Source organism: Anabrus simplex, chromosome 7, assembly GCF_040414725.1.
Source record: "Anabrus simplex isolate iqAnaSimp1 chromosome 7, ASM4041472v1, whole genome shotgun sequence".
Lineage (NCBI taxonomy): Eukaryota > Metazoa > Arthropoda > Insecta > Orthoptera > Tettigoniidae > Anabrus > Anabrus simplex.
Window position 1 is genome coordinate 143,058,884 of NC_090271.1, and position 24,654 is coordinate 143,083,537.

Sequence of the window (24,654 nt, forward strand, 5' to 3'; positions counted from 1 at the left end):
TGCACATGTCTGTTGCGCAACTAATCATTATCAAATTTCTCGCAAAAAAGGGCAACAAACCATCCAAAATTTTGAGACGGCTCCACACACAGTTTGGGGAAGAAACACTTTTGCAGACTCGAGTGTATGAGTGGGCTAAAAAACTTTGTGGCAGGAAGAGAAGCTGTGGAAAATGAACCTCATGAAAGGAGACCGCAGGCAAGCATCACTGCAGACAACATTGTTGCCATTCGTGACATTATTGGCGAAGATCGGCAAATTAAAGTTTGATTATTTTAACCATGTTGGTTAATCCTGTCCGTATTGACTTATATTCAAATTTCTAAAGAACACTTCCCGCCTTGTCAATACTTTACATATTTTATTATACTTAATTACCGTACGTTTCAAGAGCTAACTACTCTCTTCTTCAGCAGTGCCAAAACCATCAACTAATCTTTGGACTCGTTTTGGCACCGCTGAAGAAGAGAGTAGTTAGCTCTCGAAACCTGTACAGTAATTAAGTATAATAAAATATGTAAAGTACTGACAAGGCGGGAAGTGTTTTACAGAAATTTGAATTAAAGTTTTGCAAATTGTTTTAGCTGTAGGAATAAGTTACGGAAGTGTTCAACCCATCATCAGAGATGAAATCCATTTCAGAAAATTGTCTGCCAGATGGGTTCCACGTCTCCTCAACTAGGAACAAAAAACTTTATGCCAGGAAGTTTGTCAGAGATTCCTGCGTCACTACAAGGAAGAAGGAGAGGATTTCTTGCATTGTAATGTGACTTGTGATGAAACTTGGGTGCATCATTACACTCCAGAGTCAAAGCAAACAAGCAGGCATGGAGTGGTGGCGATGAGACGAAGCAGGTCCGGTCAAGGCCAAAACACGCCCATCTGCTAGAAAGGTGCTTGCTACTGTTTTCTGGGACTCCACGGGCGTTTTGCTTTCACGAACCAAGGACAATTAACGCAGCCTATTACTGTCGCCTTTTGGATGAAGCAAAAGCTGCGTATTGCAATAAGTGATGCCAGCAAACGATTAAAACGTCATTCTTCTCCATGACAATGCAAGACTGCATACGGCAGTTGCAACGCGGGAAAAACTGGAGGAAATTTGCTGGACACCTCTGGAACACCCTCTGTACATTCCAGATTTATCGCCCTGCGACTACCATTTGTTTGAACCACTCAAGCAAGACCTAGGAAGACAGTGGTTTGATGATGATGCAAGCGTAGAAGAGTTCGTGCGCAACTGGCTCTGCACACGTCCCTCTTCTTTCTATCAGGACGGCATCGAAAACTTACCAATTCGATGGAGAAAATGTGTATTGAAGGCAGGACACTACGTAAAAAAGTGATCTCTATATGTGTATTTTTTTTTGGTTGATGCAATAAATTTTAAAAAATAATTCCCATTTATATTTGATCCGCCCTCGTACAAACAGACCTTCACAAAAAATTAATCTTGAAATGTCAGGCTGAGCATATAACACGACTATGGTTCTTAGTACATTTTAACATTAAAAAATATAGTCTTATATTTGGGCCAATATGGTAACAGACTAATACATATATTACTAAGAAAAATACTTACCACTGATTGGAGTACTGGCGAACTCTGAACCACTCAAGCTATTTGTTAACATATCTATTTGTGTGGTAAGATCCAGCACCTCCTGTATTCTCTGACTTTCTAAAAGCAAAACAAAATACATCGAATGATCAGCTCATTATGAGAGAGAGAAGTTGTGAAATTTTCAATTAGAGTATCTTTCCAACTGATTTTATACGAAGGCCATCCGGAAAGTGGTACCCGTTTGCCCAATAAAGACACGGGAATAAATATTAACAAATATACACATTTTTATTGGAATGAGCATACTTTACACTACTTCTCCACATAATCTCCAAGCAAATTTAGGTATTTGTCATAATGTGCGACGAGTTTTTGTATTCCAGCGTCATAGTCCTCCGCCGCCAGCGTATTGAGATACGTAGTCACGGCTAGTTTAATTTCTTCATCGCTGTCAAATCTTTTTCAAGCCAGAAAGTCTTTAAGCTTCGTAAAGAGATGAAAATCCGAAGGGGCCAAGTCCGGGCTATACAGGGGATGGTCAAAGGTTTCCCACTTGAATTGCTGCAAAAGTTGTTGTGTTATCGCAGCTGCACGAGGCCTGGCATTGTCATAAAGGAGGATGACACCTGTAGACAATAGACCTCGCCGTCGATTTTGTATTGCCCGCCATAATTTCTTTAATGTTTCACAATACGCATTAACATTAATTGTGTCTCCATGGGCCATAAAATCAATGAGCAGTACACCTCAGCAATCCCAGAAAACTGTTGCCATGAGTTTCCTGGCGGACAGAACTGTCTTGAATTTTTTTGGTTTGGTTGGTGAATGAGCATTATGCCACTCCATTGACTGTTGTTTACTCTCAGGTGATGCATAACAAACCCATGTTTCATCCCCAGTAACGATGCGAGTCAGGAAAGAGTCTCCTTCATCGGAATAACGTCCCAGAAACATCAGTGCTGCAGCCATATGCTTGGTTTTGTGCTCCTCTGTAAGCAGGCGAGGAACCCACCTTGCACAGATTTTTTAATAATGCAGATGGTCTTTGACAATTTCATGAACAATTGTTCGAGACACATTAGGAAAATGTTCACAGAGTTCATCAACTGTGACCCACCGATCGTTCCTCAAGCATTCGTCTACTGCGCTCAGCAGTTGGTCTGTAATGACAGATGGTCTCCCTGAACGCTCCTCGTCGTGTGCATTCCCCCTCCCCAGGTTGAAGTTGTGACACCAACGCCGAACAGACGACTCATCCATCATATTGTCTCCATACACCTCCGTTAACTGGCGATGAATATCACAAGGTCGAACGTTTCGTGCATTAAGAAATTTAATCACGGCCCTCACTTCATGATCACAGACACAACACAGGCAATGCTAGCGTCACGCAACCTCGCACAGAGCAGGCAGACAAGCCACTGAAGCTGTCTGACCTTGCCCAGCGGCTACCCGAGTCGTCAGCGCTTCATGCGGTGCTAGCGGGTACTACTTTCCGGATGGCCCTCGTAATACTGGATAAAATTTTTAAAAAGTAGCACTGCAATGAATTACTCACCATCTTCTTCATCATCGAAGTCTTCAAGCGGCGCGATGTCACTGTTGTTGTTGACGCTCATGAGACTGGCCATGCTCTGCATGTCTTCATCACTGCACATACCAGTCATATACTTGCTTCACTAGTGTTCAATGCCAATAAAACACTTCCTCTAGTGCCGTTCAAACAAGGAAATTATTAATCATAGTTTAGAGTGGCGGCAAACTTTTTAGCACAAAATAAATGCTAGGTTTCTTTTTTTGTGTTCAGCATACTTCTAAAAAAATAATATAGTTAACATACTTGTGCAACTTAAATAATAATTCCTTTCATACATTCAATTCAGAGAAAACAAGTTGCTCTTAAGAACGATGATTAGTGCTTTAAAAATTAAAATTAGTGTGAGTAGACATTTTGGCAGCATAATATTTTTTTAACAGTCTTACGTTGCTTTGCCTTCACGAAGGAAAACGCATGACAAGGTACACTCCATGGTGGCACCAACGATCTTCTTAGTTGTAGGCTTGAAACTGAGTACAAGCTGGCTTTGTGTAGACTCGACACTGGCATATTTGCGCATGTTGATGTTAGTGGCTGCTATCTGTCTCCTTTTCCCGTTCACAGCAACCTGCAAATACCAAAGCAGAATATCTCCAAGGAATGTTTCTCTTCTTATATTAAAAACTACAAAACAAAACTGTTCATTAATTATTTTCTGGCAAGATACTATAAAATGCTAGTGTTCACGCGTAAATGTTTGTACCAGACATTTGTTGCAGATTGCCCAACCTCAACAAGCACACAGAACTGAGGCACTCTATGATCATAAAACTGGGAAGAAATAAGTTTCCTAAACTGTTTAAGCTTAAAAAAAAAATTAACTACAACATATTTTCTAGATGAGCTCATTGTGTACATTGCAAATGTATGAATTTTAAATTCTATGAGAATTTTGCTTGAGGAAGACCGTCTTAAAAATGTTTATAGAATAATAATTAGTGGTTAGAAAAAGGTACTGCCAGTGACTGAAATATTAACATACTTTACTATTCAAATGCTTGAAATTCCTGAAATTACCACTGGATGGATGGTTCTTGATCTCTAGTATCTCTCAGAGTATCTGGTGTATAAGTGCGGTCATGCCAAGAAATAAGGGAGTAATGTTCCATGTGTCTTCAAGCTTTTTCGTAAGTTAGAATATTGTTATATATAACAGAAATGCAGAAGGTGAAGAAGGTGTGTAGAAGAAATGGCATGATCATCAAGAACACCTTCTTCAAAAATGGGAAAGCCACAAAATATAGCTAGGATGGCAAACATAAAACTTTGATCAATTATATCATCACACAGGTGGGGGAAAATGGTTGACTCTTGTCAAGGTCACTCCCAGCAAAAGAATGGACAGCGATCATAGATGCTGATCATGGACTTGAACCATACGACAAATCAGAAGAAAACAAAGAAGAAACGAAAAGTAAAGACATGGAAATTAGTAAAAGCCCAGTTCCAGGAAGAATATAAGAACAGAATAGAACACAACAAAACCTACCACAGGGAGAAACAACAACAGTCGAGGAAGAGTGGAAAATATTTAGAGGTACATTCGTGGGAGAAGCTAAAGAACTCTGTGGGATAACAGGATCGACCAAGGAAAATAAAGAGACACCTTGGTGGAACGACAAAGTCAAAACAGCCATTAAAAACCAATCAAAATGGATGCTACAGGGTGGTGCACGAATAGCTGACATATTTAATTTTAGAATATCAACTTTATTTTTCACAGAACACTAATGAAATTTTAGACACAGGCAGCTTGGACCGTGGAGATACATTTCACGATATCACATGTTCAATGTGGCCTCCACTGTGGCGGATAACCTCTTCGAGACGAGTACGCATGTTTTTGACGACTCTGCGGCACAGGTCTTCATGAATTTCACTGCAGAGCTGCACAATCCAAGCACGCATTTCCATGCGGCTTTGAGGTCTTGAAGCGAAGAGTTTTCCTTCAAATAGCCCCATAAAAAGAAATCACAAGGATTTAAATCTGGGCTTTAATGATACCAGAAGAATCCGCCATTACTGTTGTACTGTGGGTAACGATGAGACATTATACGATCACCAAATACTCCCCTCAACAACATCGTTAGCTGTGTGAGGTGTTGCACCATCTGGCATAAACCACTGCGTATGAATAGGGATAGCAAGAATTTGAGGCATGAATTCATTCCCCAGCATGTCCTTGTATCGCTGTGCATTAACTGTCTGAAGAAAAATGGTCCAATTAACCCATAACTTGACAGAGTTACCCACAGGCTCACTTTTCCCCCATACCGATACATGGTTTTTTTTCGTGAATAATGTCTGGTTTTCTGTAGCCCAAAACCACACATTTTGTTTATTAACTGCCCCGTTGAGATGAAACTAGGCTTCGTCAGAGAACCAAGTGTTAAACAGTACTTCATCTTTATCTTGAGTCCACAAGGCGTACTGCAAACTCTTCTGCCTGTGAAGATCTGTTAGCATCTGTAGTACAGTCATTTTGTAAGGGCACAATTGAAGATCACCGTGTAAAATTCTTTGAACTGAATGGCACGATATTCCACTTTCTCTTGAAGCTTGCCGTGTTGACTTGTGTGGGCTGCGCTGCATGGCGACCCTCAGCACAGCGATGTTTTCAGGAGACTGAGCTGCTGGTGCACATGGTCGCTTTTCTTCCTTCACACTGCGTTGTTATTCTAAGTTTCTGTATAAGCCAAGGATGGTGTGCCTTGCTGGTGCCCACCTAGTCTGAAATACAGCTTGAAATTTTCTTCGTATCGCCGTAATACTCTGATTCGTAATAGAAGATAACTGTTCTGGAGCGCTGCTGAATGGAGAGTCGGCCGTGGTCGGCCACAACAGAAAGCTCACGGGATTGCAGGCATTTGGAGAAGAGAAGAGAAGAGAAGAGAAGAGAAGAGAAGAGAAGAGAAGAGAAGAGAAGAGAAGAGAAGAGAAGAGAAGAGAAGAGAAGGGAAGAGAAGCATGGAATGAGTTTATGGATAAATTAGAATTAGTCAGCAGAGGAAATGGGAAATTATTATACAGGGTAGACAAGAGCAGAAGGTGTGAGCAAGATGATATAAAGGCAATAGAAAGGGACATGGGAACTTTAGTGTGAGAAGAAGAAGAATTAGGAGTGAATTTAAGACCTTTTTTCGATAAGCCCTTAAATGGAGTAGCAAACACTACATCAGACAGTGAGAAACCCTGTAGTAGCAACAGGGAAAGTAGAAGTATAGAACCACCAATTACATAGCTGGAGATAGGAAAGTCCCTGAAAAGTATGAGGAAAGGAATAGCATTCTATGCTGGAATGGAGAGGTAATAGGACTTTGTTAAGTACCAGATTTTGAAGTTCTAACAGAAATGTTTATACTTTTCTAAATGGAAATAAACAACGGTTTATACTTTTCTAAATATCTGAGTGTGATTCGATAGAATCTGATGATAATCTTTTAACAAAAAATGTCATTCTATTTTAATTAAGTTCCTTCTTTTCAGGCATAATACTGTTACCACAATTTTTTTGCAGGTAGTTTATAAATTTGTTACTCAAAATTAGTTTTGGCAGACTGAAGAACTTAACAGCTATAAAATAACCGAGTCAACACTGGAAAAAAATAGCTTCAGAAAAACTAAGTATTGTACAGACATGTGGAACAGGTATTACCAGCAAATTTTCAATGGGTTCTCTTTGATATTGATGCCAATTTTAACACCTGGAAATAAAGAATAATTGTGCAGCCACAAGAAAATACGGCATAACTAAATCCCATGTTCGGCGTTGTCATGATGACAAAGATAGTCTAAAATGCGTACTGTAAAAGAAAGGCATTCAATGGCCCGTAACAAGGACGCATGAAAGAAGTCGAACATGAAACTGCGAGATATGTGCATGGAAAACTCAAGGCCGTATTGGCCATAAACCGAGATGTGATACAAATGCAGGCTTGTGAAGAGGAATTTCCTGAATTTTCAGAGGCAGTATCAGAGACCTCTAATGAAAGTGATTAGGGAAGTAGGTAGGATTTACATGATACTTGTGTGTGTTTACCTTCTTTCTCAAATGAAATTTGAAATTTGTTTTAAATAAAATTATGATTTCACAAAACACATTTTAAGCCTGATTTTAATTTCTGAAGGAATAAGGATCATCTATGATTCGGAAAAATACCATATATTCCCAACGAAAGATATTTACCATATATACTCATGTGATTTTCCATGTTTTTTTGTATTTTTTTTACTTTTTTACCTCAAAAACGGGGAGGGAAAATTATGAGAATCTAAATTTAAAATGGAAATGAAAAAATTTCAAATATAATTAGGCTACCTTACTTAAGAAATTTATTTAGGCCTAAAATAGTACAAAATAACCGAAGATATGTATAACAATTAATTTTAACAAAAAATCATCTTTTAATGTCTCGCAAGAATTTGGTGAAGATAGGAGCCAGATACCTGAAATAAATTATAATACTGTATTAGGGTAAAATCTGTAAAACTGCCTATGCGAATATGTATTTCACTTCAAAGAAATAGACTTACCATGTCATTCATCATCGCTTTCTTACAAAGTCATCTGTGATGAATCACTCCCATTCTCTTCCATCTCCCAGATGCAGTAATTTTCAGTTCCATCTAGTTCGTAGGAAATGTCAGTTTTCTTGAAACTTTTCACAATTATGTCTTGTGAAATCAGTCCCCATGCACGAACAACCCACTCATATATTAATTCTAGTGAAGGCCTCTTGATCTTCCCGGTAGGTGTTAGAGAATGAGAACCTGACATCAAAACGCCAGGAATTATTGAAGCATCAGTCTTCAGACTGACCATTTCTTGGCGAACATCATCAACAAGACGGCCACGGAAACTGTCCAAAATCAGGAGAGACCTGTGGTTTGAGAGGCACACAACACGCAACCAATCCTTCACGAGATCCGTCACAATCCACCCTTTCTCCTGGACCTGAATGTGCACACCGGAAGGAAATTTCCCTTTAGGAATTGTTGTTCGCTTGAAAATTACATAGAGAGGAAGTTTTCACCCGTCCGCAGTAACAGCCAGCATAACTGAAGCAAAGCTTCTCTGCCCCAGTAGTCCTCATGACTACGCTGGATACTCTCTTTTAGGTAATTGTAGTATTTCTCAGCATATCAAAGAAAATCAGGGTTATTTTGCATTTCAAATTTGTGATAGCAGGTAACTGTACCCGCACCACTTCCTAATTACAAATCTATGAAACTGCACAATTTTTTCACTGTGGTCCTTCAGAATTCGCTGGCAGAGAGACGTCTTTCTTTGAAGAGAAAGAATGTTCCTTTTCATGAACCGACAAAGCCACCTCCTGCTTGCTTTAAATTAAGGAATTTTCAAGGTTTTTGGATACTGCTACAACCAAGAGTCCTGCAGAGAGGCTTACCGCGTAGCACTTCAAACCCATGGGCTCCGGTAGCCCAGCTCGTGCAGTGTCGTTCTCTGCTGACGCAGCCACTTACTAGCCCACAGCACTGGACTCACACAGCCCACTGCAATCCACCGCATTGGCCAGGCTCAGTAGACTAACCTTGACTACTTCCCCGCAATAACGTGTGTGCCGTGTACAATGAAATGTTCACTTCACACTACTATTCAGATCACTCGCTATATGAATTCCAGTATGTTGGTAACATATTCCAAACTAGGCTAATCACATTTTGAAATAAAACAGAGTTCTCTCCTACTACACTGTAATAATAATAATAATAATAATAATAATAATAATAATAATAATAATAATAATAATAATAATAATAATAATAATAATAATAATAATAATAATAACAACAATAATAATAATAATAATTAAACACAAACAGAAACTATTATAAACTATCTAGCAATTACCCGCAGCTTCGCTCGCGTGGATTTCGTAATTTGATCAAAGTAATCGTTCCTCGGCATTGTACTAAGACATTATCTGAAAATTCCTAAAGTAGAAAAACTCACCCAAAAATTGAGTTTCATTTACCCCAGAAATTCTTTGTAGACCATGTCTGTGGTATTAACTTTTGGGGCTAAGACGTCCATGCGACATAGAACTGTACATGTGAGAAACAGTCGCCTCTCAAGTTGAAAAAATAAATACATGTTTCTTTATTTTTAAAGGAGATTCCAAATACCTATTCCCACATCTGCAACATCTTCAGTTATTTGAGATATAAATAAGTATCCCCATAAAAAGAATTCAACCCCATGACCAGTCCTTGCCCCACCCCCATTTAAGTGCAATTTTCAAAAACAAAAATACATGTTTCTTCATTTTTAATGGAGATTCCAAGTACCAAATTTCACGTCTGTAACATTTTCAGTTTTTAAGATCCTCATAAAAAAACAATAAACTATTTTTCACTTCATCTCACACACACACACACACACACACACACACACACGCACACACGCACGCACACACACACACACACCCATCAAACAAATACCAAGTTTCTTGTCTCTAACATGGCAAGTTTTTGACATACAATGTTGATATACTGGTACTCATTTTAAAAATTCTTCCGCTTTTCCAATTCCTTTCAACCCCTTAACTGGATTTTTCAAAAACAATAAAAATACGTGTTTCATTATTTTTAAAGGAGATTCCAAATACCAGTCTTCATGCCTGTACATGTGTAACACCTTCAGTTTTTGAGATAAATGTATACTCATAAAAATAATTCAACTTCCTCTTCTTCTCTCCACCCCTCTCCCGCCTGAAGTAGACTTCCCAAAAACAAAAAATACATGTGTATTTATTTTGAAAGGAAATTCAAAATACCAACTTTCATGTCTGTAACAGCTTTAGTTTTTAAGATAAAGTATCCTCATAAATATATTTCAACTAATTTTTCGATTCATTCACCCCCTTAAGTGGATTTTCCAAAAACAAATGATTACGTGTTTCTTTACTCTGAAAGACAATTCCAAATACAAATTCTCATGTCTGTAACATCTTCAGTTTTTGAGATATAAGTATCCTCATTAAAAGAACTCCACTCCTTCACTCCATTAAGTTGGTTTCACCCCACCCAAAAAAAAAAAAATGCGTGTTTCTTTATTTTTCAAGGAGATTCCAAATACCAATTTCCACGTCTGTCACGTTCAGTTTTGAGATATAAGTTTTTCCAGAAAAAGAATTCAATTTTTTCCACTTCCTTTCACACACCCCCCACTTAAGTGAATTTTCCGAAAAATAAACAGTACCCGTTTCTTTAAAAGAGCTTCCAAATACGAATATCACGACTGTAACATCTTCAGTTTTTGAGATATATGTATCCTCGTAAAAGGAATTCATCTTTGTTTTCATCCCCCCTACCAAGTTGATTCCCCTCCCCCCAAAAATGTGTGTGTATTTTTAAAGGAGATTCCAAATACCAGCTTTCACATTTGTAACATCTTTACTTTTTTTTGGTATATATACACTCAAATAATTAAACTAATTTTCCAATTTTCCCCCCATCCCCCCCCCGTTAAGGGTTTTTCCGAAAACAAAAGAATATGTGATCCTTAATTTTAAAGGAGATTCCATATACCAATTTTCACATCTGCAACATGTCAAGTTTTTGAGATATACTGTAGATATGCTAATTTTAAGAATTCACCCCCTTTTTCAGTTCCCCTTAAGTGGATTTTCCAAAAAAAAAAAAAAAAAGTTTCTTTACTTTTACAGGAAATTCCAAATACCAGTTTTCAAATCTGAGATAATTTGCAGATATAGTCTTTTAAAAATTCACCCCGTTTATCACTCCTGTTCAGCTCCTATTCATTGGATTATCCAAAAACACTTGTTTCTTTATTTTCAAAGGAGATTCCAAATACCAATTTTCATGTCTGTAACATCTTCAGTTTTTGAGATATCTCTTCATAAAAGGTATTCAACCTTTTCCCCCCATTTTTCACCCCCCTTGAAGGGATTTTCTGAAAACCAAAAAATAAATGTTTCTTTATTTTTAAAGGAGATTCTAAATACCAATTTTTACGTCTGTAAACTTTTAAGTTTTTGAGATACACATATCCTCATTTTTTAAATTCACCGCCCTTTTCACTCCCTTAGCGCCAGAATATCCAAAAATCCACCCTTAGTGAGCACCTACACCCTAATATAAGTGTATCCCCAAAATTAAATTTCTTTGTGTCTAGTAGTTTTGGCTTGGCGATGATGAATCAGTTAGTCAGGACATGTTATTTTATATATATATTCATCTGCAACTGACATCAAGTTAACTGAAATTGAATCTAAATAACACAAAGCATATTCAAGGGACTTCATTCGCGTTTAACTCAAAGTAAAATACCAACTGAAATGATGTGCAATATGCCAACAACAGAAACAAACCTGAACATTGCTTTTACTTGGTGTGCGTAGTTTGTTGATCATTGATTAATGGTGGTGGAATTAGAGTGAATGAAAAGAAGAGCATTAACATTGTCCGGGTGCAGAAGTGACCATTGTGTGTTGAGAATGAAGCCCGCTGAACCGAAATTTCTCTCTGAAGCTGAACTTGATGCTTGCATACATGATACTTCTTAGCGATCTGGTGAAGTTTTGGATAGTTTTGTCCATTTGTTCCCCAAGACGCTATTTCTTTCCACAATTTTGCTTTAATATCTTTCCAGGTCATCTGCTGGAGTAGGACCATCATAAACGTCAGCCGTCAAAAGCAAATTTCATTATTATGGCAGGTTGTGGCATAGTCGTGGAGTCCGATGACTCGGGAACAACGGAATGCTCGTCATTTATGCATGCCTCGTTCATCATAAGGTTCTTTTACCTAATTAGAAAAATCAAAATCAAATAGTCACTAGAAAAATAAAAATAAAATAGTCACTCTGTAAGTCTATATCAAATTGTGTCCCGTAAGATAAAAGTATTACGCAAATGGTGGCTGCTAATAAGAGAGAGAGAGGTGTAGGAATTGGTACATATTGTATCGAACCTTATGCTATTTTCACACAATAAATCTGAAATGAGTCAGAAGCAAAGAAAGTACTTAGACATCTGATTCCCAAACAAACTACTATCCTGAAGAACACATAGGTTAATATTCAAATTAGTGCATTCCGTGTCTTACCTCTGTTGTTACATCACATCTTTTATTGTTAAATATCATTTTCAGATGGTGATATGGTGCCCACAGGAACGTCGCCACCTTATGGTTCTTATGAATGGTGAACTTTTCTTTAATATATGATTTGATGGGACTCTGCAAAAGTTTGATTTCAGAGGCCTCCCCAATATGACACAATATGACACTCCTGAGTCAGATGCTGTAGGAGCATTTTTTCCATGGTAAGCCAAGGTGAAGTGTGGGTGACATAGCATTTTAATTATCTTGATGCTTCCTTGAAGGGCTGTAAAATATGCTTACTTAACATGTGTATTAAGAACAACACATGAAACGAATTTAAATTACCTGGTATTTCAAATAGCAAAGCAAAAGAATGTAGTAGGCTACATAACATAATGAAATACATATTTTAAGGATTGAGATCAGTTCGTTCATCAGCCTGACATCGATTCCATCCATATCACTTCCCTGTCCTTTTAAAGCTAGTTTTCCCCACAACGCCGAATAATGACACTGTACAGATTCTAACACCATTAAACAAGTGTCACTGGACTCTTGCAATGATTTTTCAAGAGCGTTTATTAGGCCACTTTGTTTTTCGTATATAACAAGTCCTTTTGTCACAGACAGAAGGTCATGAATGCGAGGTCAACGAACTGACAAACTGAATATTGAACGCATTTCTTAGCACTGTATTGAGCATATGGCAGGCGCAATTCACTCTTGTACAATCGCGCAGTGCGGCGATTATGTTGGCACCTTGATCAGGTGTAAATGGTACATCTTTTAGTGCGATCTCAGTGACAACAAGAACCATAAATCGTCTCAGCAATTTTCTTTTAATATTATCACCTGTTTTAGGCTCATCTGGAAACCTGGTCATGAACAAGACACGAGATTTGAGTTCCCATTCAACAAAATAAGAAATCATGCACGTTACGTAATGGTTCCTTATCACGCTACATGTCCACAAATCTGTGGTGGTTGCTCATTCCCTTCTACTTATAAGGTCAAGTACCTCCGGCATAATTGAATCTCGTTGACATTTAGCACTTTCTGCTATGTTTTGGGACCCCCTGTTGGTGGGGGCTGTAGAATAACACCCACGGTATTCCCTGCCTATCGTAAGAGGCGACTAAAAGGGGCCCTACGGGTGTGAGTTGGCAACCATAGAGAACTTAGCTGAGTCCTGGATTACTGTTGGTGACAGATTTCTCACTTTCATTTATCCTATCCGACCTTCCTTAGTCAACTCTTGTTCTTTTCCAACCCTGACGGTATTACATATGGAGGCCTAGGGAGTCTTTCATTTTCACGCCCTTCGTGGCCCTTGTCTTTCTTTGGTCGATTCCTTCATTTTCGAAGTGTCGGATCCCTTCCATCTTTTTCTCTCTCATTAGCGTTATGTAGAGTATGGTTGCCTAATTGTACTGCTTCTTAAAACAATAATCACCACAACTACCTATGTGTCGGGATACGGTTGTTGGATGAGGTATTGAACCCGAGTGATAGGGATCGTAATTTAATCATGATTTGATATCCGAAGTAGAATATGGTACGCATATTGAAATGAAGAAAATTGGTTGACAATATTCAGACCTAGGTAATGTGGAAATACGGGCTGGCTGCGCGACATAGTGGAGCCGTGAGGATTAGCCTTTCACAATGACTAGAGTGCTGCCTCTCGGTAGGAGCCTATTAATTTACCGACGAGAAGATACGGATGTACACAAATATGTTTCGTACAAGAAGAGAAAGGCGAGCAAGGAACAATGAAATAGTTGCAACATTAGCGCTGCAAAGATGTATTTGTATCAGGCAGAAACTTTCCGTGATGTCACGTATTCTCGGAATGGCAGAATGGGAATGACCAGAGCCTCAGGGCATGTGTTGTCAAGTTGTTACAAAGGATATTTCAAATGAACTGCTTGTTCTAGTCCAATCACAAAATTAATTTGGCCAGCCAGGAGTACCATCTTGAAAGATATGAAATAAAGTGTCAATTATTTTCGAAAGTAATCACTAATCAATTATCTTTTTATTGTAGTTAGATATTATGCCCTTGATAAAATTTAAATATCACTTCCTAGTCCTATCATGGAGTCCATAAATTCATGTTTATGATTGAGCGTTCCCCACTTTATCTTTTTGCATGCCCCGTTCATCCCTGTGTTCACTGATGCCTCTATATTTATGATTTTGATGGCTTAAAATATGAACCGACACCCCTGAGATTAATGCTAGTCTGGGACTCAGAATGTGGACGGGTGCAGTATGATACCTATTGCAGATATCTATCTATGCATCGATCAAATGTCAACCAATGTCTGAGCAAGATCCAGAAAACCATCACCTCCAACTGTCTCATATGACCTTAACAGTCTCGAGCACACAAACCAACACATTTAGAAACAATCAAGTCCTGAGCAGACCTGGGAAGACTATTTTCTTTTACTAGAGATGTTTTGTTTTTAGATATGCATGGATGACAGTAAATGTGCGACGTGCTGGTCAATCCTTGAGTGTGTGTATAAAGTTCATCACAGATCAAACAGGACACAAAATTAATGTCTTTTGCATCACCGTCAACTATTGTACAGGTTTGAATACCAACCAAACACTACTTTTAATGTTACAATCCGGCTCAGAAGTCTTCTATTGTGCTGGTTTTTTTTTTTTTTTTTTTTTTTTTTTTTTTTTTTTTTTTTTTTTTTTTTTTTTTTACTTCAAGTTTTCTTGCCACGGTTTCTTTTCTTTTGGAACCACAGTCTGCATTCATTTCTGATAACAGGATAAATGGGGGAAGTCAAACATAACACGACAGCAAACAGGATCGGCTCCACTTCACTCTACTCCGCTGATACGCAGTACACTGTACACATTGAAGCAGTCAGCCCACATCACTACTACAGTGCTGTCCACAGCTCACCGCATACAAACGACATAGCGCTACCCAGCCCGGCCAATGACATCACAGGCTTCGTAAGTTCGAACCTTATAAAGCCCATTGCCATCTATTGCTGAAGCAGGTCATGGGCTCGGCCGCTGTGCAGGACTCTGCTACAGCCTTTAACTGAAGCACCTCGTAGGAAACTGGAAAGCCATAATTCCTCAATATTGATTTATGTAAGTAGTCGGGCTGAGTGGCTCAGACGGTTGAGGTGCTGACCTTCTGACTCCAACTTGGCAGGTTCGATCGTGGCTCAGTCCAGTGGTATTTGAAGGTGCTCAAATACGTCAGGTTCATGCTGGCAGATTTACTGGCACGTAAAAACTCCTGTGGAACAAAATTCCGGCACCTTGGCATCTCCGAAAACCGAAAAAGTAGTTATTGGGACATACAAATAATAACATTACATGATTTAGTAAGAAACAACTTCCTTTTCAATTTCTGGATGCTTCCCAGTTTTTGGTCCCCGAAATGATAAAGTACTTTTCTTGATACACTGCAATTCTTCTTTCTGCTTCCGCCAGTAACACACGTGTGATGGAGCTATGGAAAATTCACGAGATGCAGCACGATTGTAGTTATGTTCGGCAAATTCTTTTACAATAATTTAAACTGTGCATTGTAACTACTATTTTTCTTTCCCATCACGTCATTAACAAACACTTTGCACAACAATTCACACGTAAGAACACTACTGAAAACAATTACTGTACGCGTGCGAGTCACAGCTGATAACAAGGGCAAGCAGTCACAGGTGTGTTTTAGCCCCGGGTGCTGGAATGTTGAGTAATTTAGTCATGTCCTCGCTCCTAGCATGGGAACATGAACTGGAATTTCCAAACTAGTTCCCAATAATAGTTCAAATAGGAGCTCAACAATTGTTAATGCATTGATTAAATGTTAATCCTGGTTAAAAGAAGTATTACTGATAGCATTGTGGAATTAGAATTCTTCCTAATAATTCATGAAGTAGTTTATTGAAATACATGAAGGATATCAGCCAAGTGATTTCTTATTTCATTTAATCATAAAGTTCACTAGTAAAACATGAACAGAGGAAAAGAAGTAGGATCATCTACTATTCACGCACCTTTTACTGATAGATGGACGCCCTAGTACTGAATCGATCAACCGCAGTTATCTTCGAGATTCGTATTGGCAACCTTTGAAACACAAACTATGCTTGCTTGATGCTTGTTGTTTTAAGGGGCCTAACATCGAAGGTCATCGGCCCGAAACACAAACTATGAATCGCTTACGCATCGCTGTGCGACATCTGGCGTACAGTTCACGTACTAGTATTGTTGTTTACACAGCAAAGCCAAACTATAGAATTCATGCTAGGAACAAGATTTGCATCGAGAAATGTTATATAATGTTATATGTGTGTGACACAGCTGTTGGCTTAAGATAATAAAGGTTTAGAAAATTCATATCGATCGATTATTATCAATTGAATTCAGATTTCATTTCCATTCAGTTGGCAGTATTACCGGAACTGGGAGAGCTCCCTCCTTACTCCTCACCCCCGGACAAAAAATCTATCACTATAAGGTGCGCAAATAGTACTATAATTAACGGCAATTATATCTAATAATAACAATAATAATAATAATAATAATAATAATAATAATCATCAATTCCCTCCGTGGCTCAGGCGGCAGCGCGCCGGCCTCTCACCGCTGGGTTCCGTGGTTCAACCCGGTCTCTCCACGTGAGATTTGTGCTGGACAAATCGGAGGCGGGACAGGTTTTTCACCAGGTACTCCGGTTTTCCCTGTCATAATTCATTCCAGCAACACTCTCCAATATAATTTCATTTCATCTGTCATTCATTATATCATTGCCCCCAAGGAGTGAGACAGGCTTTGGCAGCCGGCACAATTCCTATCCTTGCCGCTAGATGGGGGCTTCATTCATTCCATTCCTGACCCGGTTGAATGACTGGAAACACACTGTGGATTTCATTTTTCAATAATAATAATAATAATAATAATAATAATAATAATAATAATAATAATAATAATAATAATCAACAGTTAAGTTACGTAAAGGGAAACACTTAAAAGTCGCGTAATTCATGCATGTGTAGTGTAGTTTATGATGATATGTGGTCATATTTCTATGTCATTTCATAATATTTTGTGTATATTGGTTGTCTGATCTCCGTGTGTTATCATACTGGAAGGTTCAGATCCACTGAATTAAGAAATCCTATTTAACCAAAATAGTGTGATAAAGTTATTAATAATTTTTTCCAATTAATTAAATTCAACATCCCCCAATAAATCTTACTTTGATCCAGGGAAAGTAAAGAACAGCCACAGAAATATCAAACTATGTGACAGAAATAATGTAATAATTTATAAGGAAGTAATTTACTTTATCCAGTGGTAGAATGAGAAGGTTCTAAACTAGACTAATAATCTAGATTATTAATCATGTGTTGGGGCTGATTTTTCTTAATAACACTAATAAAAATATTTTAAGATATTTAAGGATTAAATTACAATCTAAAAATCAGAATGAGAAATAAAGTGCCGATTAAACATCCATTAAGCTAAAGTGGAATCTCAACATGCTAATTTCTGAATTAAAAAAGGATTTATTTTTTAATTCCTGTGTATCGAACAGCAGGATGAACTCATAAAATGGAAATAGCCCTAGGAGTGGGAAGGAAGCGGCCATGGCCTTAATTAAGGTACAGCCCCAGCGTTTGCCTTGTGTGAAAATGGGAAACCACGGAAAACCATCTTCAGGGCTATCGACAGTGGGATTTGAACCCACTATCTCCTGGATACAAGCTCACAGCTGTGCGGCCCTAATGGCAGAGCCAACTCGCCTGGTAAATAGTTAGTTAGTTAAAAGAAGTAGTGCACTTGACTTATACCTAAATCAGTCACTAGTGTACATAGTTTATAGGAAAGCATTGTAATTATCTTAAAAATAATGGTGATAAAATTTGACAAGTGTCAAAAGATACTGACTTAAGCCAAGGCAATTAAATATGACAAGGCTGAGAAGTCCATTTATTCAGATTTGATGTATGAGAGAATGTAATTTGACAACATGGTGGCATTATTTTGGTCAAGGTTAGAAACAAGAATTAGTTATTCTAAGGATGAAAGCTATTTCTGGTTGAATTTCAGTTTTCTTTAACCACTACAAAGACAACTATGAAGGAGATACCTCAAAATCTGTCCAATTTTGTATTTGTATAAAATCCACAGAAAGTGAAGATTTCAGAGTTAGTTAATTTCTTGATGAAATTTAGCAAGAGAAGAATATGATTGATTTTTTGTTTGATATAATAAAGTCCACCCGTGTTTTATATTTTTCTTTCACTTATGCCATGAGCCTACAATGCCACATATCCTCATGGTTTTAGAAATGTTATTAAAAGTCCTAAAATAGCAAAACCGGCCTCACGAATGTACCACACCCAATGTACTTCATGTTCGCCTGACTGAGTGCACCCGGAAAGGAGACAGTACTATGGTATGACGGAAACAAAGAACTCTCAATGAAATACAAACTTACATCTTCTAACACAAAAGTCCAGTCTTTATCTTCAAGCTCCTGAGTCCTAGGATCTTTGAATAACGTAACAGATACATCCTTGTTTTCAGGGACAGCCCAAACAACAATCCCTCGCAAGGGTTCTTTCATAGTGGGTTCCCACGGCAAGGGCTCCGATACTACTCGCCGACTGCGCCGTGTCCAAACTACACTCAATTTGTTTGGTTTCCTGAAACAAAAGTAAATATAGTCTTTAACATGAAATGAACAATAAATAAATAATAATAGGAAAAGAATATCAAGAAAATAAAATGTCACCACATAACTAACAACAAAACAACATACAAGAAGCGGACTAGAATAAACTGTGTCATATAATGTCTTCCAATATTCAGAAAGTGCCTGGGAGTAAACTAAATGCATGTATGATCAATTAACTTTTACAAACCTTATAATCATCATCATTTTCAATTATCCAACTGTAGCCGGGTAGGGGCAAATATGTTTCCTCTCCACTTTCTTTGGTCCTTCCACCATTCCTCCTCCAACACTGTGTCCCAGTCCAGGTTTCTTTTTCTGATACTGCATTGGACTGTGTCCTTCCATCTCAATTGTGGTCATCTGCGGCCTCTCCTTCCTTGCATTTGCATTTCCATCACCTGTTTTGGCATTCTTTCATCATTCATTCACTTTATGTACCCAAAACCATCCTAGTTGGCTCTTCTCTATTCTATCATTCATTTTTTCCACTCCAATTTCTTTCTGGATTTTCTCATTCCTTATTATGTCTCTTCTACTCTTGTGTATCATACTCCTCAAGAACTTCATTTCGACTGCCTGCATTTGACTCTCATCCTTCTTTGCCATTATCCAAGTTTCTGCTCTGTAAGTTGTTATGGGTATGTAATACATCTTGTACATAGTTTCCTTTGCTTCCACTGGCACATCTTTGTCCCATAACATGTTTCTTGCACTATGATAAAAAAACAGCTTCCAGCTTGAATCCCCTTACTAATTTCAGCATCCAGTCTAGCATTCTCCATTAATTCACACCCCAGGTATTTGAACGTCTCCACTTCTTCCAGGGGCTTGTCTGCAAGTCTAATCTGACCTTTCCCGTCTTTCTCCCCTCTAGTCATTAACAAGATTTTTACTCTTTTCTACACTTTCTTTCAATCCACATTCTTTCATCTTCCCATTCACCACATCCAACTGTTCTTGAACCTTCCTGTCCTCTTCTCCCCAAAATCACAATATCATCTGCAAATAACATATGCAGCTTTTGCTGTTCTCATGAGGTCATCCATTACTATTGTAAACAGGATTGGTGATAGACCACCTCCCTGCCTCACCTCACTAGTGATTTTGAACCAACTTGTCCTGTCAACTCATGTTTGCACGCAACTACATTTCTTGTAGACTGCCATGATCATTTCTATTTGTCCCTGTCCAATTTCTTTTTGCACCAGACTGTCCCAAACTTTAGACTTGGAACACTGTCATATGCCTTTTCAATGTCAATGAATGTCACCACCATATCATTCCCATAATCCTATTGCTTTACCATTAGTTGTCTCATAATGAAAATGGGCTCTATTGTTGACCTTCCACTTCTGAAACCAAACTGATTCTCCTGTACCTGATTTTCAACCCTGAACCTTATCCTACTTTCCAGTATCTACCCATGAACTCAAAATCAACTAGTACTAAATCCAATTATACTTTTCTATGTCACTTCCTCATCCTTCATAGCGGTGATTTAAATTTTTTTTTACAAGTTGCTTTACGTCGCACCGTCAGTGATAGGTCTTATGATGATAATGATGATGATGGGCCATGATAGGACTAGGAGTGGGAAGGAAGCAGCCGTAGCCTTAATTAGGGTACAGCCCCAGCATTTGCCTGGTGTGAAAATGGGAAATTACGGAAAACCATCTTCAGGGCTGCCGAGAGTGGGGTTTGAACGCACTATCCCCCGAATACTGGCCGCACTTAAGCGACTGCAGCAATCGAGCTCGGTGCGGAGAATTTTAAGGTGCCTAAAATCAATCAAACACAAATTCCTATGGGCCTTTCAAAGAAGTGCATACTGAAATACGAGATACGGTTAAACCCAAATCAACTGCCCCTATATCTCAGACATTGCCAGTAAGAGGACAACCCTTTTGTATTACAACTTTCTAATTCACAAAAAACACATATTTCATGTATTTATTATAAAAAAATATCAGAGAACTGTCCTAAATGCATATCAGTGGTGATGGATTGACTGACTGAGCAAACGTGGGTTGGCGACCACGGTCCCCTTAGCTGAGTCCAGGCAATGCTTCCACTCACTTGCGGCAGGCACCTTAGTTTCATCTATCCTAAACGACCTTCCTTAATCAACTCTTGTCCTTTTCTGACCCCAACGGTATGAGATTTCCAAGGCCCAGGGAGTCTAATTTTCACACCCTTCGAGACCCTTGTCCTTCTTTGGCAGATACCTTCATTTTTTGACGTGTTAGACACCTTTCATTTTTTCATTCTTATCAGTATTAATACAGCATGGCTGTCCAGTTGTACTTCATCTTAAAACAGTAACCATCACCACTTCTTTCATTGTTTTCAACCTTATTGATTTGTTTTGACCATTTACACATTTTCTTGGCTGAGGAAAGAACTATTATCACAAAATATCATCAGTCCTGCCAACTCTGGAGTCTTTCTGAAATCATTTAGCAACAGAATTTCAAAGATAGCAACTAGCGACTTTGCCATACAGAGAAAATTCTAGCAAATTTTAATTTATGGCTTGATAACTTCAGTGAACCAAGTAGTCAACACTAGCATTGCGCTTCACGTGATCACGTGGGGACATGTTGCAATATATTAATCTGTACATTTTAAGTAATGGCAACTGAGTGCATGACTAATTCATACATGTGGAGCACGAGTTCGTATTTTTTTTTTTCTGAAGGCTTATCAGAAACCAACTGTCCCACCCACACACTTCCTGCAAGGAAATGAAGATAGGTAGTTTAAATTTCCCTGTGACAAAATTGATAAGTTGATGACATTTGGATCACTTTAAAGCATTCACTATTCGATTGCCTCATTCATTCGACTAGAGTTTCAAATAAATAATAGAAAAATAATTGAATGGAAAAAAATAATCGAATAAACAATCAAATAAGCTATTATTTTGTATTTGATTATGCCATTCACTATTGCCCAGGGGCTATGGCATGGACGTGTATACATCAGACTTAGTACGAATGAATGGCATTTCCTGGGTTTTATTAGTACATTTCCATCAGCTAGAAGGGCACTCACAGAACAACATACACAACCGCAACATATACAACATACACAATCCCAGGAAAAGGATATCTAAAGAGAAAAACTGAACATCTTAAAAAAAAAAAAAAGTTTTCATACATCTCTGATTTGATAGTGTCTGCTAGATAAATTTAACTGAATTCTTTAAGTATATATCACATCTTTAAAATAAAATAACCTCTATCATTAAAATATGCAATTAATCCACTTGATCTGAAGGAAAAATTACACTCACTCTATGACCACAGTGGTTAGGGTGTGTAGACTAAATGAAATCTCATATAGGTGGACCGAGTCTATATTCCAAATCAGAATGGTATACGCATCCCTTGTGGTGAACAGTATAGTGGCTGTCTGCAGGGAAGGGTGTTATCTCCTCTGCTGTGGAAACTTGTGGTAGATAAGACTGCTGAATTTTTGGTGTCAGCAACTTAAAGCATGCATCCCAAGCATGGCACTTGAAACTATTTTAATAATAATAATAATAATAATAATAATAATAATAATAATAATAATAATAATAATAATAATAATATTGGCTTTACATCCCACTAATGACTTAACAGGTTTTTTTTAAGATGCTGGAATTTAGTCCCACAGGAGTTCTTTTATGGGCCAATAAATCTACCAACACGGGCTGACGTATTTGAGCACCTTCAAATACCACCAGACTGAGCCAGGATCGAACCTGCTAAGTTAGGGTCAGAACGCCAGCGCCTCAACTATCTGAGCCACTCGGCCAAGGAACTATTTTCATTTGCATGCTAAGCGAACTGAAATACGACTTATGATAGAATGTAATTCTTAATTACTTGAAGCATACAAAAGCAGTACCCAGGGAACTGAAAGTGTAAAATAATGATAATGAAGATTGACACATATAAAATTCTCTTAAATCTATCTCTTTATTAAATTTAAGTTCTTCATTACACATTGGAGGTAAGAATATAATTCTGATATAGACTGACTGACCTTAACAAAGTTCTATTTCAGTCCTCTCCTTACCCTCTGTCTCCCAATACCCTGCCCTACTTCTACAGTTCTCTCAGCATATACCGCAAACTCACACCAGTACTGTCAACTGATCACAGCTGAAAGGCTTAAGTTGATGTTTTAACATAAAATGACCCAAAAAGGAAGAAACATGATATCCGCTATTCAAGACATTTGGAGAAATGAATGTGGAATGTTGCAACAAAAGAACCGACCTATCTAATGAAGCTATAAAAAGGGCTGTATCTGGCTACCAAAAAAAGCATTTGTAGTCAAGTAATTGGAACAAAAGTAAAGCTACCAAACGTAGTTATAAGATATTTCTGTATGTGGCTTCAAAGAGTAAACCTTTCTCAAAAGGAAAAATATATAAAGGACACTTTTCTGAGCAGTGCTGAAATTTTGTATAGTGATTTACCAAATAAAGATTCAAGACATACCAGCTTCTGTAAGATCAACCAAGAGGCGCGTAACTGATATGGCTAAAAATGTAACAGTAAAAGGAAAGGTCAGATTACAATAAGAGTAACTCTCAACAAAGGTATCTATGGCAATGACATGGCACACACAGCTACTGTTGTGCGATATTGTGACAATCTTCATATTTACAAAGAACTGTGCTGCTTGATTTTAAAGCTAATTCGAAAATCAGAACATTGTCATGAATGAACTATTTTGTGTTACTACTCATGGCAGCCCTACAAAGGTCACGAAGAACAAGGGATTTATTAATTTTTATTTTATTTTTTATTTTTTTTGCTAGGGGCTTTACGTCACACCGACACAGATAGGTCTTATGGCGACGATGGGATAGGAAAGGCCTAGGAGTTGGAAGGAAGCGGCCGTGGCCTTAATTAAGGTACAGCCCCAGCATTTGCCTGGTGGGAAAATGGGAAACCACGGAAAACCAGGATTTATTAAACTTCTTGAAGATAATATTGGACGTTGTGTACCACAGGAGAATTTATGTGTGAAGGTTTTGTCACAGAACTTTAACTCTGTAATGAAGTTATTGTCAAAATATTAATTAGCTCAAATTGTTTGTCTCCTCTAGAAGAAATGGATAGTGCATTTGCAGGCTCCCTCCTGCACAGCAATGTTCATTGGCTTAGTCGAGGTACTGTTTTTATTTTTATTACAATCTGCTTTATGTTGCACGAACACATAGGTAGCTGCCTCTGTGGATAAGTTGGTAGAGTGTCGGCCTCCGGATCCCAAGATAGCGGGTTCAAACCCGGCAGAGGTAGTCGGATTTTTTGAAGGGCGGAAAAAAGTCTGTTAGACACTCCATGTCGTACGATGTCGGCATGTAAAAGATCTCTGGTGACACATTTGGTGTTTACCCGACAAAATTCATTAAATCCCAGCCATAAAGGCCCAAGAGAGTTTAAGTTTACTCGGTCTGCCATCTAGTGGGCCTCAAGTAAAACGGAACGTCGAAATTGACGAGCAGACAGCCAGATGGCATCAAATTGAAATGTTTGCACATGGTAGCTGAGGCCATACGATTATTATTATAGGTCTTAAGGTGATGATAGATTAGGAAAGGGCTAGGAGTGGGAAGCAAACAGCCATGGCCTTATTTAAGGTACAGCCCCAGCATTATCCTGGTGTGAAAACGGG

The 24,654-nt window shown here is 38.2% G+C and overlaps 1 protein-coding gene across 2 annotated transcripts in view; it reads right to left on the reverse strand.

The window, feature by feature from the left end:
* LOC136876979 (EH domain-binding protein 1) overlaps positions 1-24,654 on the reverse strand; it is a 414,289-nt gene that overhangs the window by 380,619 nt on the left and 9,016 nt on the right. For both annotated transcript variants that reach the window (XM_067150754.2, XM_067150753.2), the window contains exons 3-6: positions 18,739-18,946; positions 3,548-3,729; positions 3,123-3,214; positions 1,583-1,681 (exon numbers count right to left, since the gene is read on the reverse strand). In XM_067150754.2, coding sequence (XP_067006855.2) covers positions 1,583-1,681; positions 3,123-3,214; positions 3,548-3,729; positions 18,739-18,946 — 581 coding nt within the window. The remainder of the gene's footprint in view (positions 1-1,582; positions 1,682-3,122; positions 3,215-3,547; positions 3,730-18,738; positions 18,947-24,654) is intronic.